Genomic DNA, 18966 nt, shown 5'->3' on the forward strand with positions numbered 1-18966 from the left:
AAACAACTCAAATTATGCTCAGATTGTTAAGAGCAGCAATCAACTTTGTTGTCAATTCAAAACAATAGGCCCTGAAAAAAAAAAAAAAGGGGGGATTCCATGGTGGTCCAATTGTTAGGACTCCACACTTCCACTGTAGGGAGCCTGGGTTCGATCCCTGGTCAGGGAACTAATCCAGCAAGCCATGTGGCATGGCAAAAAAAACCCAAAAAAAAAACAAAAAAACCCACGAAAACATAACAGGCCCTGGGTCTCACATGTGGTTCCTCTCCCAACCTCCTTTTCACTGTCTGAGGCTTTCCACTCCCATTCACAGTCTCTGTCAGGAGAATATAACCCTCAAATACCCAACATAATAACAACTGTTTCTTTGGTAATTTGCTAACATTATAGTAGCAAAGATTTTCATTCCTTTCCTTATCAGTGTGTAACTGTTTTCCACGTAGGTTCACAAGGAGCTGTGGGCTTAGTGGACAGTATATAAGCTCTGGAGTTACAGGGACTTTGGTTGAAGTCCTTGCTGCACTGTTTACACTTCGGAAAACCTTACCTAAATTAGTTTCTGCCTCTGAGCCAGAGGCAGATGACCATAGAAATATGTCTTATAAGGCTGTTGTGAGAATCAGAGATGATGCACAGAGTGCTGTCTCTAGATGCAGGTGCTCAAGAAAAGGCAAAAGTGAAAATGTGGTAAAAAGGTGTTTCAGAGATCATCTAGTTTAAGCTCAGGATTGACCGTTGCACTATGGACCAAACATGACACGTAGATAAATCCACTGTTGTTGTGCCTGCATTTGCTGGTCAATGCATCTTTCCCATCAAAATATATCCTGAGCTGTTGCTCTCTGTTGGTCACTATGGTATGTTTGGGAGGTTGCAGTTTAGTGTGAAACAACGCTCTCTGCTCTAAAGTCAGTGTCTCGTTGGAGTAGGGAGAGAGATTAAGGAATAAAGTTAGCCAAAGAAAGGGTGTTGCATACAATGCGGAAAAAAGAGAGATGATGAACATTCCTTGAAATATTCACTCTCCTTGATCCAGACAGCATAATTTTAAATTTATTTAATATATAACATTTGGATACATGTAGTTGTACCCCTGGGGAGGTTTTTGTTTATACCAGATTATCACAGATTATACTCATTTAACTCAATCCATATAATTTGTCTCTTACACTGCTCCCTTCTGTTCCATGGAAGCAAAATAGCATGATCACGAGGTAATTCCATTGAAGACTCTCATCAAACATGCCCACTGTTCACTGCTGTGGTGGAAAAAACTTGGTAGCAGACAATCTTGGTTTGATTATCCTTTAACTGCTATTTGTGCAGGCTCAAGCAAGCTAGTTACTAACCCCCTTGGACCTGATTTCCTTTTTGACCAAATGGGAATGACAATACCTATAGTGTTGAGAGAAGAGCCAATGAAATCATGCAAAGAAAATGCTTAGCCCAGTGCTAGGCACAGAGAGAGTGATCAATTACATCCTCCATTATATATTCACCAGATAACAGACTTTTATGAGACCTTAGTACAGGCATACCTCATTTTATTGTGCTTTGCTTTATTGTGTACCGCAGATACTGCATTTTCTACAAATTGAAGGTCTTTGGCAACCCTGAGTTGAGCAAGCCTGTTGGTGCCCTTTTTCCAATACCATTTGCTTACTTCATGTCTCTGTATCATATTTTGTTAATTCATGCAAAGTTTCAAACTTTCTCATTATCATATTTATTATGGTGATTTGTGATATCTTTGATGTTACTATTGTAATTGTTTTGGCAATTTTTAGCAATAAAGTAGTTTTTAATTAAGGTATATACATTGTTTCCTTAGACATAATGTTATTGCACACTTAATAAACTACAGTATAGTGTAAATATATCTTTTATATGCACTGGAAAACCAAAAAATTCATGTTCTCATTTTATGGTGGTATTCACTTTATGAGGGTTGTCTGGAAATGAATCGGCAATATCTCTGAGGTATGCCTGTATACACCAGGCATCATTTTGGCTGCAGAGATGATAAGGACAGCATACATTGGGTCCTTGATAAGCCTATAGCTTAATAAAGGAAGAACATCATGTAAAAAGATAAATCATATTAAAAAATAAGCATTATTTTATTTGCAGAATCCTATGGGGGCAGCAAGAAGAGAGCCACATACTCCATGGCACAGTTCAGAAAGGGCTGAAGAAGGGGAAGACCTTGGAACTGGATGTTAGAGAGAAACAAGAGCTTGACATGTAAGTGAAGAGCTTGACGTGTAAATAAATGGGAAAGATTTGAATGATTTAACTCCAGAAAGAAATACTAGTATTTCATACTGGTATTTCATATTTCATTTTTTGAATGAAAACCTGTGCATTATATTTTCAATAGATGTCCTCATGAAAGGACAAATGAGAGATTTAGGGTCAGCTTATTAGCCCTGAAATCACACTCTTTTAGGCATAGAATTCTACCCCAAGCACGTGTGGGAATGAGGCATTTGATGCCATGTGTCCAGAGCATCACATTTATTGTCTCCAGGAACTTACAGTGTCAGAGCTATAGACTTAATGCAGCTAATGTCTCCAGAAGTTAAGAAATAATCAGTGAAAGCATGAATTAGGCACTTATTTTTATCTTTCAATAATAATTTGTTTCAAGTCAGATACTCTGCCTTGTTTAAAGGCATTAGTGGGTGGTGATCAAGATGGTGGAATAGGAGGACATGGAGCTCACCTCTTCCTACAAATACATCAAAAATACATCCACATGTGGAACATAAAGATCGCTGAATATACACTGAACGCTGCCAGAAGATCTCATACAACCAAAGCTGCAAGCAAGATCACTACATAACTGGGTAGGACAAAAGGAAGAACAAAAAGGAACCTGGATAGGACCTGTGTCCCTGGGAGGGAGCTGTGAAAGGAGAAGCAAGAAGCTCTAGGAAAGAGAAAATCACAATAGGATAAGCAAATACACAAAAGGATAGGAGATCAAAAAACAAGCCAGTACATAGATTTTAAAAATCAAAAAATGTTTATGAAAGTGATTTTAACCACAATGAAAAGCAAAAGACTAACCGTGAAGATGTAAAATAAGACATCAGAATCATAAAATGTGGAGAAGGAGAGTAAGAAAATGTAGATTCTTTTGTTAGAATGCATTTAAGCTTATATAACTGCCAGTCTAAAGCAAGTAGATATAGTAAGGAGTGAACACACTTGAAAACCAGGGTAACCATGATTCAAAGACATACAATAGATGCACAAAAACCAAAAAGAAGAGAACTCAAGCATAATACAAAAGAAAACCATCAAAGCGCAAAAGGAAAAAGAAAAAGAAATAAACAAAGAAATACAAAATCAACTGGAAAACAAGGTTTAAAATGACAATAAATACATACCTATCAATAGTTACTTCAAATATAAATGGACTAAATGCTCCAATCAAAAGACAGAGTGGCAGACTGGATACTAAAACAAGAGCCTACAATATAAGAGACCCACTTTATGGCAAAGGACACATATAGATTGAAAATGAGGGGATTGAAAAAGATATTTCATGCAAATCTGAACATCTGAATTATTTTGCTGTACACTTGAAACTAACATGACATTGTAAATCAACTATGCTGCAATAAAAAGAAAAATTTATGTATTTTCTCAACCTGACTGTGAAGGATGAAAGTTATGAAATAAATACACCTACATTTTCATACAGTTTTATACATGTTTAAAATTAAATTCCCACTGCCCACTAATGACTTAAGTTAATTCAGAATAGTTGAAACAAAGAAGTCCAAGCCACGCAGATCCAAGTGTGATGGTTTGTAATCATTCCTACAAAACAGAGCTCTAAAGGCTGATTTATCTTTAGTTGTATGCAAGAGGATACTGCTGGAAAATTCAGTGCTTTGACTCTGATCAAATTCAGAGTGAGAAAAGTCAGTCTACGGGAAAAAAAAAATACAGTTTTTATTGGACATAGAACTTCTATAGTGCAGGTGCTTATTTGCCTGGGGGAGTCCCAATTTTTAGTTCTAATATATCCATTGTATGTCTTCAATTAACTTATTCTATGCATCTCACTGCTGACAATTCTCTTATCAGAACTTGGCTAGGTAGGTGGGGTAGGATTCAAAATGAGTACTTCTGTCTTGATTTTTAGGCTACTTCTGACACAAAGCTTAACAATTTAATTTAAGTTAACAGGTTAACGTCTACAGTTATCTGTGGCTCTACCACAGTCTTATGAATTTTGAAGGCAACTGTTTTCTGATACTCACGACTGATTATTGTTCTTGGTGCTTCTCTTGTATATGGAAGGAGCTGATCATGACAAACTATACCAGTTTGATTATTGCTGTCGTGTTTAAGGTGTTAATTTACCTTCTTAGTTGATGGTATCCTGATCCCTGTGTCTGAACTAATGTATTTCTTCCTTTTAGCACCAATGTATTTACATCAAAATACTACTCACATGATGGTTTTCATTTGGGAAGCTTTTGTTTCAGGTATAAATTTATCTTGTCCTAATATAGTTGTTATGTAATGCAAATGTTTAAGATAGTTTTAAGTCTCGTGCATGGGTGGCGTTTGTGTCAAAGATGTTGCTACAGTATTGTGAGTTGGTTTGTTGCCTAAGGGAGTAACACATTCTACTTTGTTTAAGGACATCCCCAACTCTTGTGACAATGAACTACGCAGAACAGCCCATTGATTCTTTACTTGCCAGCAGTCCTAAGCCAATATTTTGGAAAGCAGCTTCTTGGATGGAAATCATCGACACATATTACACTATACAGCTTTATGGTGCATAAATTCCCACAATGACCCAATTTGCTGGAGTCCCACAGTCCCACTAGATCACTTTGGCCCTGTGCTCTGATGTGTGCAGTAGTTCCAGAAATCCTCTGATTTGAGAGTCTTCCCTAGCTCTTTGCTAGCTGGTCCACTGGTGTCTTTTTTTTTTTTTTTTTTTAAGTGGTTCTGTTCCTATGTTATCTGGAGAACTTAAATTTCTTCCTAAAATCACCCTTAGTGTTTGCAAAGGAATTATCTTTTTAGGGTTCTACCACTGTCTACTCTTCTTAACATCTTCACCATTCCAAAAAAGTGAGGAAAATAATTACCATTCCTTTCTAGTCATTCATTTTTCTCAATCTCAAATCATGGTCACCTTCACCTACCCCTGGCTACACCCTTACTGCTAGTGAAATTACTACTTTCTTTAGCTATTCCGGAGGGTATACCCTGGTATAAGACCTGTAACAAGATTTTAAAAGGTAATAACTAATGTCAGGATAATAAATTATAAGTATTTCCCCCAATTCTTTAACATAGTTATTACTTCTATTAAAAGAAAAAAGACCAAAGTTATATCCCTTGCGATACAGTAGAGTGGTTAAAGGTAGGGGATTTGAAGTCTGGCTCAAGATAGAATTCCAAATCTGCCCACTTAGTCCTGTGACCTTGGAAACGTTAGTTACCCACTATAGTCCTCAATTTTATCATTTTCACAGGGGAGATGGGAGGATCAAATAAGATTAACATAATGTCTGGCACAAATTAAATCTACAAATAGTGGATATTTTTAACATCATAGTCCATAATCCTTGATCTGCAATTTTAAAATCCCAAAAGCTCTGAATACCGAAATATTTTCATACATTTCGTGCTAAAACTTATTTGGGAAAAAACCATTGACCTGAACAGGTTTGAGACTACTTACACTTTAGTTCATGTTAAATATTCATTCCTTTTTATGTGGAAATGTTACTATTGTTGATGTTAGGGTGCTGCAATATACCCAGCTTACCTTTCTAAAATCCAAGAAGTTCTGAATTCTTAAATACATATGATCTCGAGAATTTCTTAAGAAAGCCCAAAATATGGCATCACCATTTCTTTTATTTCACTCAGAATTTGCTTGTTATTCATAATGATGCCTAGGATGTCACAGAAGTCACTGCTGTGATTTGCTGAAGGTCGGTGCTTATTCACTGGCACATTCCCCTTTTCCAGAGATTGAGAATATTTGAAATAAGGATGAGATCTCTTCTGCACTTCTGCTGGCGTTCATGTCATAAGGTTTTCATACAAATCATTTCATAGAACAAAAAAGAATTGTCATAAGTATGAAAACTGAATTGCTTCATCTGGGAAAATTCTAATTTTTGAATGTCCCTTGCCTCGTTTATGATACTTAAAAAGGCAGGGTGTTTTCTGGTTTCCCTTGTACATTGGTCTCTTTTGGGGAGTCTTATGAAGCAGAATTTCTGGACATGCAGTTCAAGAGCTTTCAGCAGCCACAGACAACTGAGTATAATTTTAATTGCCCTCAGCTCCTTGAGTTACTTAAAGCATGCCATGAAAACCACAATCTCTTTCTTTCTCTGGTTGTTGTTTTGGTTTTTTTGTTTGTTTGTTTCTCCTCCACCACCTTTTTTGGGTCTTTCCCTTTTGCATGCTTTGCTCCTGGTCTTGTGTATGGTCAAAACTGATTGTCTTCATTCATGTAACCCTAACAGGAAAATGTATCAGTTAAGTATTTGCTGCGTAACAAACTACTCCAAAATTTAGTAGCTTGAAACAACAAACATTTTTGTTGGATAGTTCTGACTCAGGCTCTCTCATGAGGTTGTAGTCAAGGTGTCAGGTGGGTCTGCAGTCATCTGAAGGCTTGACTGAGGCTGAAGCATCTGTTTCCAAACTCACTCATGTGGCTCTTGGTCAGAGGTCTCAATTCTTCTCCATATGGGCTTCTCTGTAAGCGCTAACTTGGGCTTCCTTACAGCATGGCAGCTGGGTTAAAGGGGTAAGCATGGTGAGTGATAGGGCCACAAAAGCATATCATCTTTGATGAGCTATCATCAAAAGCCACACAGCATCATGTTCACCACATTCTTTTGATCAAGTCAGTTGAGGGAATGGGAAATAGAGTTTCCCTTTTAATGGGGAGTGGCAAACTTCTATAAGAGAATGCACAAAGTGTTGCTGTGGCAAAACTTTTAGAAAATATTATTGGCCGCACTGTGGATTTTCTCAGTCACAGAGTATTCAAACCACACAAGATCTATGGAGATTCATTTAGGCCGGAACTGGGGGTAGAAAGAAGGAGCAGAGTGAGGGGAGGAACATTGGTCAGACTTTGCACTGTAAAAGTGAATGGCTGGGGCTGTTTTCTAGTTCCATTTTAGCCACCATCTTTTTCGAATGTATTCCCATTTGATTAGGCTGACTGAAGACATGATAATGTAAATTCGAGAAATGTATCTTCCTACTTGGTTTTCTTACTTATAACTTCTTTAGCCCTATTTCCTAGGGAGATAATTACAAGTTGGATGTTGAGATCATCATTCTTTATTACTCAGCTGGAATGGCCTGAAATTTCCCTTAAAAAGTGATTTTTTTTCTATGCTAAGTGCTGATTAGAAATGAATGATATGAGATCACACCTTATCCTTTTTTCAAAACTCTGATTTTTAAATATAAGTGAAGTAGAGGTCAGTTACAGAAATAATGCTAATGCATGAGAAAATTGCAGGGGAATAATATAAAACAAACATCAGGGGCTTCCCTGGTGGCTCAGTGGTTGAGAATCTGCCTGCTAATGCAGGGGACACGGGTTCGAGCCCTGGTTTGGGAAGATCCCACATGCCACGGAGCAACTAGGCCCGTGAGCCACAACTACTGAGCCTGCGCGTCTGGAGCCTGTGGTCCGCAGCAAGAGAGGCCGCGATAGTGAGAGACCCGCGCACCGCGATGAAGAGTGGCCCCCACTTGCCACAACTAGAGAAAGCCCTCGCACAGAAACGAAGACCCAACACAGCAAAACTAAATTAATTAATTAAAAACAAAAGTACCAATGCCACTGTGGATGTGAGGATTAAATTAGTCAATGCTTAAAAAAAAATCATAGAATTTCTTAGAGTGAGATATGCTATGTATATCTATGTACATAAGGGATATGCTTTGACCTAGAGTGTGACTTAAATCCATCAGGAGCATAGTTCTTTAAAAAAAAAAAAATCATTGAGAGAAACAGTCCCTCTTTAATCTTCCACTTTTCCTCTCAAATTAGAGCTAGGTGTGAAGTCCCATTTAAACTATTCTGTCCTAAGATGAAAGCCTATTCCTGGAAGCCATGGGGTTTCTGTGCCTTAAGTTTGCCTGAAGAAATGAAAAATTCTGTTTGAGGAGGTCTTATTGTTTACCTGGAGGACAAGGCAAGTGGAGGGCTAGGACGAATCCGTATCTCTACCACATTAATCAGACTGTCTAGTTAGGATGTCCACATTGCTGATGATTAATTCTGTCCTTGATTGGCAAAAGCTGTGCTAACACTTCTTTATATGTCCTTTGATACTTACCAAGCACTTCATCCAAAGCTCTCACTATTTTATTCTGTACATATGTAATTTGTGTCTATATAAAGCATCTCAAAACAAGGTACACAGCCAACATAGTAACTACTTGAGTTTTAAGCTGTGCAGGGAACTGTGTAAAAATATACGTTAAACTAGGAAAGAAAAGCAAATGAAAGGATGAAAGGGAAATCCCCTCATACAGGACTAGTGGAATCTTTGTATTTAGAAACTGGCCAGTTGTTTACTAAGGAATGTCTACAAAAATTACCCTACCAACAGGTTCATTACTTTGGGACCGAGAACAGTTGGACATCAGCTTCTGTGGCTTTTGTTTAATTGCTGTGCTGGATGTTGGAACATCTTCCTGCTGCTGCCTGCTGTAAGTCTATCTTCCTATTCCCATCTTTCAAGGCTTCTAATGGCATGGATCCACCCTCAGCCCTGGGACACCTGTTTCCACATACTTCCCATTATGTATAGTCCTTTGGCCCTCTTCAGTATGGCTTCCTTGCTTTCTGTTTCATAGGCTATGCTCCAGGCTTCAGCTCATGCTGTTCCCGCTTTGTGCTTAGGGGCAATACAACATTTATTGAGAATATGCTGTGTACCGTGATTACCAGATGAAAGAAAATCTCGGCTTTCCAGAAACCCAATCATTGGGTTAATAAGCTTTCACTTTTGAAGATACAAGTATCTCAGTTTGGGTTAGTTAAGAGCCAGTTTTTAAAATATTAGTATACATTGTTTTCATCAGATTGACTACTGTATAAAAATAATAATAACCACACGTTATAGTTCTATACTACTTCTGGAATTTTAAAAGAAGATACTCCTATTACCTCATTTGATTCAGTGGTAGCTCTTATTTCTATATTTTTCTTTCTATATTGTGGATTAATACATTAAAACTCATATAATGTATCAAAGAATTGTAACCTAGAAGTATATTCTGGAGGTTGGACTACAACCCACGTGCTCTGATGATTAGCTGTATCCTCTTTCCACTAAACCACACCTTTTCATTTAATGGTTAACTAAAATCATTGCTCTAAAGTAGAGGAAACTGGTGCTACAAGTGGGAGAAAATAATTTCAGATCTTGGTACAATGTTAGAGATTACAACAGATCTGAGTAGAGGGCTCTGTGTCATTGATGACAGTGTGAGACCAGTGGTATCTGGTGGTCCAGGCCTAAGGTACCAGAGTCAAGCTTATCTATTAAAAATGTTCGTTAGGGTCAGCCCTGCATTTCAATGGCAGAAATGGAAGCTTTCCCTTTTCTATCTCCTTTTACTTTTTAAATTTAGCTATAATATGTCCTGCTCCTAGATCCCCAGTGTTGTAGTTTCTTAGGACAGGGTCGAAAGTAAGCTCATCACACGAGATGAATTGTGCCAAAGCACAGCGGTAGAGGGCTGCCGCTCGCTCAGGCAAAACAGCGCCGTCTGTCCTGCTGTGGTAGCTTTTATTAAAGCATTATCTAGGTTTACACTTTAAGACTTGTTTTCTTAACATTTCAGAAGTGCCAAAGCAGCAACCTATGTTTTTGTTAATTATACAAGCAATAATTGGCTTTCGTGGGCAACTGCCGTGCTTCGTCCTTGAGCGCAAGAACAGCACAAAGTTCCCACCATTATTTTGATTATACTGAACTAGCACAAGGGCATCTCCTTGCGTTCCCACCACTCTGATTATACTGAGGACATCCCATGGATCAGTGCCCAAAGCACTCAATTCTTCTTTTGCAGGCCCCCAGTTTGCCGGGGGGGCGCTCGAAGCATTCAGAACTGTTCACAACTCTGGCTTATTCGCATGCCCCCAGTTTGCCGGGGGGGCCCAAAGCAATCAGGACTGTTTGCAGTTCTGGCTTATTCGCCAGCCCCAAGTTTGCTGGGGGGGGGGGTGCTCATGGGTCATGTCTCCTTTCCATGTCCTCAGTTATCCCACTACACCCAGTCTCAAGGCCAACAGTATTTGTAGTCCTAATTTTCTTTTACCGATGGGTTAAATTAACCTTTGTGGATCAATATAGGGACACAACCACCATGTGTAATCTTGGATCTATGTAACAGTTCATTTTTAGGTCTCAATGATCCATTCTCACATGAAATACTCTTTCTTTTCTTTGCAAACCAATTCTGTTCTTAATTCAGAGCCTAACTTACATCATTCTTACATTGTTTTGGGTGGACTTGAATTCTTTAGTTTGCTGATTGAATTCTTAACTTCTGCTATTCTATCTCTTATTGTCTTTCTGCCTGGTAAAAGAAAGACTAAGGGAAAAGAAATGATTGTGCTGAGGTTAGGAGTGCTTTCTACCAAATATTTCTGGTTCTTCCCTTGTACACATTTCAGGATTGCACTTCTTTCTTCCTTGAAGTTAGCTATGGTCACCTGACTTGCTTTGGTCAGTGAAATAAGTAGTAGTGAGGTCTGGGTAGAAGCGTGGAAGCTGGTCTGTGACTTGCCATGTTGTTTCCTTTAGTCAGGGTGACTGCGAAGGCCCTAGGGTGGTGGCTGCCCCATCAGGCCCCATCACCAATCTCCAAAGAACATGCAACATGAAAGAGAAATAAACTTTCGTTGTATTATGCCCCTGAGATATGGGGGTTATTTGTTACTGCAGTGAACCCAGCTTATCTGTCTTGTCTAAATTCTTCATTGTCAAAATTATAAAACTAACTAAAGAAACTGTCATAAAACTTGATAGAAAACAAACAAGAAAAACACTCCTCCCTACAAAATAAACAGCAGCAGATGCAAAACTCACCTTGTTGATCAGAACCATAAAAACCTTCAATGTTATCCTCCTGGGGTTAGAAGTAGTTCAATGCTGTCTAATCAGTTAAAGATAGATAAAAGGACTGCATTGATATTTTGTTGTGTATCAGTTATTGTGGCCTGTGCCACATACATCTGTATGTAAATAATCCTTTAAAATAAGAGTATGAGATTGCTTTATTTTGTTTTTTATTTAAAGATATTGGATCAATGTGCCAAATAACTGCCCTTTCTAGAGTCTTTTAAAATTGACTTCCTAGAAGGGTCTAATCTCTATACTATTAAACCCTGGGTGTGCCGATCTGGAGTGTAGACAAAACTGTGTACTCAGGGAGAACTATACACAGGGATTCCTATAACCCTCAACACCCCCCTCCCCCTTTCTTTTGCTCCTACTTTTAGACCATGCAAATATAAAGGCAGTGATTAGATTGAAGGAAGGAAATGTTGATTAATCACCTGTTAAAGATTCATGACTTCGACCTGAAGATTAGCCACATCAAATTCCAGTGATTTGAAAGGAGAAAACTCTGTCGTTGTCAATCTTCAAATGTCAAATGTATAAAATTACTTGAGGTTATGAGATTTTGAGTTTAATGGGAATCTTTCACCTTCCCTTTAACCTCTATTTTGGGAGATAGCAATAGAAGACATTTCAAAATGAGACCTATATTTACGTTGTGGCTTTGCCATTTTCTAGTTTCTTTTTACTTTGGACAAATTATTTAAACTCTTGAACTTCTGTTTTCTCATCTGTGCAGATAAAACCCACTTCAAAAGGGATAAGGTATTCAACACACCAAACCTAGTATTCACACATAACAGACATAAAAATGTCTTTTTCTTCTCCTCAGCCCCAAACATAGTCTGTTATTATTTAAATTATATTTTAGAGTAAAAAAGTCCAGCAATTGTATTTTAAAAATATAATGGCTACTGATTTTGTATTGTTAACATATTTTATACTAATATATTTTTCAAATTTCCTTAACGTTTCCAAATGTTAGACTGTGCCTGTCTTTTGAGCAGAAGGAAAATGGCAAACTTAACACCAAAGCAAATTAAATGCAAGTGGATAAATTATTTTCAGTGCAAAAAAATAATCTAAGATAAATGCGAAAGCTTTCTTCCTGTAAGCCCCTTTGTCTTATAACAATTATTCATAAAGCCCTATGCAATACTGGCAGAGTAATGAGTCCCTTTCTGTGGAAATATACGCATTTCTATTCAGCTAGCTGGTTCCCAGGTGAATTATGAATTGCTTTCCTAGTTTGAACACGTAGTTCATGAATCTCAGAGAAAAAATATATATATAAGGAGAAAAAATATATATATAAGGGGTCAATAACTAACAGTTTACCTTTATATAGCTAGACAACTGTTAAAACAGTTTGAAAAAACCCCAAAGAAATGAAAACTGAACTACTTGTTATTTGTGGAAATTCCTGCACTCTCTTAGTAACCCATCCTTCCTAAGACGAAGATAAAAGTGCAGCTCGGGAGATTGCAGTGAAAGTCTGGGCAACCACTGTGAACTGTTCTATTCAGATGTATGGCCTTTGTGCTCTGAGCAGTCTCATATTTTTATGAGACGTAAAGGGCAGGAGTAATTCACAGGGAATACCAGCAATTCTGTAGGACCCCTGGCAGCCCCAGGGTTTATGAACAGCTAGCCCCTAGGCAGGTTTCATGTTGTAAAATCTCCTATTTGAATCCGGTAGAAGCATATTTTCTCTACAGCTTCCCACAGTCACATTCACTCCCTATCATCTTCCCCATTCCTTTTGCACTCATTCACTTTATTTGACTCAGGTCTGGGATATTTGAACTGAATCCCATCTTCTCCTTTTCTCTTCCATTACAAGGGAACAAGTGTCTCTCTTCCTGTTGATGGCCAGCCTCTGCCCTTTTCCCGGACCCCGTCTCCTCTCTGCCCCTCAAGTATTTTGCTCTGCAGTTACTCCCTCTTTCTCCTGCTCCAATAACGTCTAATCTTCTGTGGGGCTTTTCCATTTAGCATAAAAACATGTTCTGTGTTCTCCCACCTCCATGAAGACAGACTGTCCAGTTTTCCCTTGACCTCACACCCTGCTTCTGTCTGTTTTACTTGGGTGCTCAGTGTCGCCTGCTGAATGCTGGGCATATCCTCTGCCAGGATATGTTGCCAGATGTTGGCATGAATGACACATGGGCACCAGTGAGACCTGAGGTAAGGTTTATTATTCACACATTAAACGGCAAAAGGATTCATCAAGGAGAAGGGCTCAGGTTGGGTCCGAAGTGAAGCAAGAGCAAAGCAGGGTGGGTGACTTTGGCTTTTATTGATTTGGTGGGAGACTGGGGTGGGGTATGGTGGGATAGAAGATCTTGAGGGCTGGGTGGGGTTTGTGTGGGTTCAACTTCTCCATCAGCACCAGGGGAGGGAGCATGTGGACTTTCTTATCCAGCCACCCATATGAGAGTGTCAGGGGGAGAGTTGGGGCATAAAAGCTATCAGAGGTCAAACATCAAAAATGGAGTCTTTCTCTTTGTCATACACTTTCTTTCACTCTTCCCCTTCCATGTAAACCTTCTCCATTTCTTTACCACCACTTACATTTTTAACTCCTTTCCAATTGCCTTTTAATTTCTAATCACTCCACTGAAAGGATTCTTGTCAAAGTCATGAATGGCCTCCACGTCACCAAATCCAATAACAGTTTTCTATGCTCATCTTACTAGACCCATCAGGCCACTTTACTCTCCTTGATACGTTTTTCTCTCTCTATTTCTATGTCACCACACTCCCTAGGTTTTCTCCCGTCTCCCTGGTTACACTTCCCAGTCATCTTCATGTGATACTTCTCTCTCTGACCTGAAATATTGGGGTCATTTAGGACTATGTCCTCCTTCTTCTTTTATATCAACCCCAGGGTCATAGCAGATATAATTTCTTTTTGTGGCTTTAAATATCTATATGTCAATGCAAGTTTATATCTCCATATAGATTTATTCATGAAATTATTCATGTGATTTCCAGGCTTAAATACAGGCCATCTGAAAGTTCTCTATGAACTTCTCATAGACATCTGAAACTTAGAACTCCCCAAGGAAAGTTTGATTTCCCTTCCAAAATAGGTTCCTCTTTCAGTCTTCTCTGTTTCGGTAAATGACATCACCAAGCTTCCATGACTAAAGCCAGAAACCTAGAATCTTTATTATTTATTTCTCCCGTTCCCTCACCTCCTACATGTACTCCTTTGTCACATTTCATTGTTCTACCCCCCAGAGACGGCCAATCCTGCCCATCGTGTCTACCTTTCCTCTGGAGGAAGCCGTCACCTGCTCCAGGTCATCATGACTTCTTCCCAGGTCTACTACGGGAGCCTCCCAACTCATCTCCACCTTTCTACTCCTTCTCCTCCAATGCAGCCTTTCAGAGTAGTCAGAGGGATATGTAAGAAATAAATCAGATCACATAACTCCCCTGCTTAAATCTCCCCAGTGGCTTACTGCTGTAGTCAGAGTAAATTCCAGACTCCTCACCATGCCACATACAGTGCCCTGAGTGGAGCTGACATGATTCGGTAACTATTCTGCATTCTGCACTGTTCTGAGTGCTTTCCAGGTACTCATTTATTTAACCTTCACACCAGTCCTGTGATCTAAATATTATTACCCCCACTTTTTAGCAGATGAAATGAACCATGGGGGATGTTAAGGAAACTGCCTGAGGAGGCACAACTAGAAAATGGCGGATCTGGGATTCAAACGCGGGCCCCTTGGCTCCAGGGTTCGCCCTGTAACCACCATGTACTCCCGTTTCTCTGAGCAAAGGCATGGACAAAGAAATGAGGCATGAAATGAATAGTCACTCAACCATTCCTAAATTCACCCGGAGAAGCAAAACCCCTGCATCATAGGCCAGGACTGAGAACCTTTGGCAACTCCCTGCAGCACAACTTTTACACCAGCTGTAGGTCTGGGTTTTAGCCTGAACTGTCTTCTCTTTCTTTTCTTTCAAGCATACCATCGACGCAGCAACTTGTGGATTCCAGCCTGACAGTATTGTGCTGTTTGCAGATGACATGGGGAGGACAGCAGTGACAAAATGAGATCTAGCACATTGCAGTGTGCCATGAATCTGCCATGGGCAGTTAGCAGGATTGAGTCCACCTTCCTCATCAAGATATAAAGTGCTACCATCGTGGCCAGCACCAGTTGTCTTGGCACAGCTGCCAATTCCACAGCCCGTTCTGCTAGGTCCCAAAATGGTTGCTCGTGAGTGTTAGTAAAACATTGATATTAAGTCCTGTTCTGTGCAGGACAAAGTGTGGGATACAGATTGAACTAGAACCAGTTCCTGCCCTGAAGATAAGAGGAAGAGACAGAAACTTTTACTAAATACAACAAGTCAATTCGTGAGAATGTTCTTAAAAATGCAAGAAATGTTGTCAGAGCACAGAGGAGGGAGGGATGAATTCTTCCAGAGGTAACAGGGTGGTCTCCTGGACTAGGTGATGGACACTTAGGAATTCAACAAATATTTATTGAATTCCTACTGTATTTTTGGCTCTGAACTGGGTGCATCATCTATTTCATGGGATTTATTCATTTAAGTCAGATAAGGAAAGAAAAGGTCATCTGCTGACTGTACTCAATATTTATTTCCCAAGACTGGGAACATTTTGTCCAATTTGGTAATTCTCCTTGTTTACAACACCCTCCTGTCTTGGTGGGGAAGGGCAGAAATGAGAAAGGAGGAAGACAGTTGCTTCTGCTCTGTTTTGGAGAGAGATGTCCAGGAACAAACTATTCTCGATCATCAGGTACTGAGACTGTCAATACACATGATAGTCTGGAAATGCTTTCTGGAACATGACATTGTAATTGTTACAGGAAAACAATCCTGCACGCAGGCTTCAAAACATTTTGAAAATAGTCCCTTTTGATGATCTCTGTTTAACATTTTTTCTTATTAAATGAATAATTTGCATTTCCTCCAGACTTCTTCCAGTATATTCCGTAATTGCATAGTAGCTTTGTGTACCTGAAATGGGAAACATCTGCTATGCTATGCTTTTGAACTAGATGTAGTAGTTTTTCTGGGAAGAAGTCAGGAGATAAAAAAGGAAATAACAGCAAAGACAAAATAATAAATGAAAAAAGCAAGCTGGTGTGTGACACACTTACAACACCATTCACATTCCTGACTTTCAATAAATCTTTGACTTTGCTGCAGACTGCTGGGTTTGGAGTCGGGGAGAGAAGATACAGGGAAGATGTTTGAGGAAGAGTCTTTTTTTTTTTTTTAAAGGATCTTTGTTTTTTAAATTAATTTATTTATTTTTGGCTGTGTTGGGTCTTCGTTTCTGTGCGAGGGCTTTCTGTAGTTGTGGCAAGCGGGGGCCACTCTTCATCGCGGTGCGTGGGCCTCTCACTATCGCGGCCTCTCTTGTTGCGGAGCACAGGCTCCAGACGCGCAAGCTCAGTAGTTGTGGCTCACGGGCCTAGTTGCTCCGCGGCATGTGGGATCTTCCCAGACCAGGGCTCGAACCCGTGTCCCCTGCATTAGCAGGCAGATTCTCAACCACTGCGCCACCAGGGAAGCCCAAGAGTCTTTTAATAAATGCTATTTTTGGAGGTAATCTCATGGACAGTGCTGTTGCTTCAGTCCATAATTTCTAGGTTCATTTGCTCAGCTCTGATAGTCCCAGATTCATGATGTTGATTCAGCTCAGCTCACCTGGCTGGCATGAAGTCCTCCTCCTGCCTCACTGGCCTAAAATGGTGTTCTTGGGCACACACGGTTTGGTATAGTTCAGTAACTTTTCAGAAACCTAAATTTCCTGGATTATACACTTGCCCTTCTCTATGTAAATGCAGTTTACCCATCCCCGCAAGTATCTGTGGGATGGTCAGGGATAAAAACACAACCAATAGCATATAATCTTGAATGCTATGAATTGGTTCAGAACATTTTGGATTCAGAAAAATCTAACTTTGAATTCTGTTAATGCTCTCACTTGTAGTGTGAACCTGGGAAAGTTATTTAATGTCTCTAAGACTTAGTCTCTTTATGTACACATTGAGACAAATAAGATCTTACAGTGATGAATGGATAAAATGAGATAATCTGTGTAGAGTAGTAGTTGTCACGTGGTGAGGACTTTGTTCAGCACAGGGTAAAATGTAATGACACGTGATCCTGGGGTCAGAATCAATCCTGATCATTTCTACTGACGGTCTTAATTAGTCTGGCTGAGTGGGGAGAGTGACACCATGTCATGCCACTCAGATCCCTCCTAAGGGACTTGGCACTTACTCTTACGTGCTTGGCAGTGTTGGCTGCTGACAGCTCAGGACTGCATCCCTCTCTGAGGATTGCCATCTGATGCAAAAGGTTGCCTTGCTTGAGGTTATTCCCCCTCTCCAGGAGCAGCCCACATCCAGCAACTGGCCACTACTGGGCAGTACTAAAGCCTAGACTCCTTGCCTCTGTAGGAACACCCCTGGAAGGACTTCCAAGCTTTAGAACTTTTTGAGTGACTGGCTGAGGCCACTGTTGCAACTGCGTCTCACTTTGTCTTCTCCCTCTGTTCAACACTGTTTTCCCTGCTTCCTAACTGCTGTCCCTGGGAACACATCCCATTAATCCTCCTGCATGCATAGCTCAGCATGTCAGAATTTCTTTTCTTAGGATACTGAGGGAGATAGGAGGCATCTCCATTTTCCCACACCATTTTGTGGCACATTGTTCCTGAGGGAAGGGGTACAAGTTCCCAGAGGTGGAGCTTCCCAGAGACCCCTGAGGGCATCTGGTGTTAACAACAGTCCACAGACTAAAAAACAGATGACTATTTTGTTGGTGTCCTCAAAATGGTTCTTTCTTCTTTCCTCTGAATATTCCAGGCTTCCCCAAGCTTTTCTTTAGTTTCTGTCCACACAGTTTTGTTCACTCCAGACTAATTCCCTGCTTTTCTGCCTCTACCCAGGTGATCAGAGTTATAGGAGCTAAAGAGAAGACAGCTGCTCCCGACCTCAATTCCACACGTTCCTTCATCCTACTGTCCTTTAAGAGAAAGTGACAGACACTTTACTGAGACAGCATAAAGAGGACTGAATGAAGAAATGCAATGTGAGTCCCTAAAAGGCTGCCTGTCTGTTGCGTGGTGATCTTGACGTGGCTTGAGTATTACCTGGCAAAACCACAGTAAGCTTTTGAAAAGACAAAGAAGGAAGCTCACACTTGTTAAAGCTATAACTAGCTTGAATCAATGCCAGACTGCCAAAGTTTGGCTAACTTTAGGCTATTCCCAGGTCCTCTGGCCTCAGACGTTTTCCCTGTTAGGCAAAGAGTTTAAAATAAATCGCGTAAACAAACCTTTGTTCAGTGCTCACTCACCACGTGCAGGACACTGCCTCTGTTATTCTGATGTTTGCAAAGAACGATTCCTGCCTTTTAAAAGTCTAGGGTTTGGCTGGAGTCATAAGAGATTTTGCATAAAACTTCAACTACATGACTTCAAATATTCTGAAGATAATTCTAAAATCATGATAGCTTTCAACTCGTACACCAGGCAAACCACCATCACCATGTGCTATAACTACCTTAGTACAAAACCTTTACAAGATGAGCAGACTTCTTAGTATTGTAGCTGACTCAACTGAATATTCTTACCTTTCTTTTCTTTTTTTTCTTTTTGGACAGTCTTGAATACCTTAGTTTGTTTTGTAGACAATTAAGGACAAAGTGAAATGCTATAGTCACTGCCTAGTTTGATAAATGTCCAGCCATGAAGAATATCAAAAAAGTCTGTTTTCATATAGCAGTATTTTCCTTT

The 18966-nt window shown here is 39.8% G+C and overlaps 1 protein-coding gene across 7 annotated transcripts in view; it reads left to right on the top strand.

Annotated features, from left to right (window-relative positions):
• Positions 1 to 18966, top strand: part of LOC307174847 (uncharacterized protein) — a 615960-nt gene that overhangs the window by 244418 nt on the left and 352576 nt on the right. For 5 of the 7 annotated variants that reach the window (XR_013824176.1, XR_013824177.1, XR_013824178.1 and 2 more), the window contains 4 exons: positions 2134 to 2247; positions 4443 to 4508; positions 8643 to 8742; positions 18118 to 18260. Coding sequence is in view for 1 of the 7 variants with exons in the window: in XM_079899304.1 (XP_079755430.1) it covers positions 2134 to 2247; positions 4443 to 4508; positions 8643 to 8742; positions 18118 to 18210 (373 nt within the window). In the remaining 6 variants the exon portion in view is untranslated. Of the gene's footprint in view, positions 1 to 2133; positions 2248 to 4442; positions 4509 to 8642; positions 8743 to 18117; positions 18699 to 18966 lie in introns of those variants that run through there. The other 2 variants (XM_079899304.1, XR_013824180.1) reach the window with 2 other exon arrangements.

Source organism: Stenella coeruleoalba, assembly GCF_951394435.1.
Source record: "Stenella coeruleoalba genome assembly, chromosome: 16".
NCBI lineage: Eukaryota > Metazoa > Chordata > Mammalia > Artiodactyla > Delphinidae > Stenella > Stenella coeruleoalba.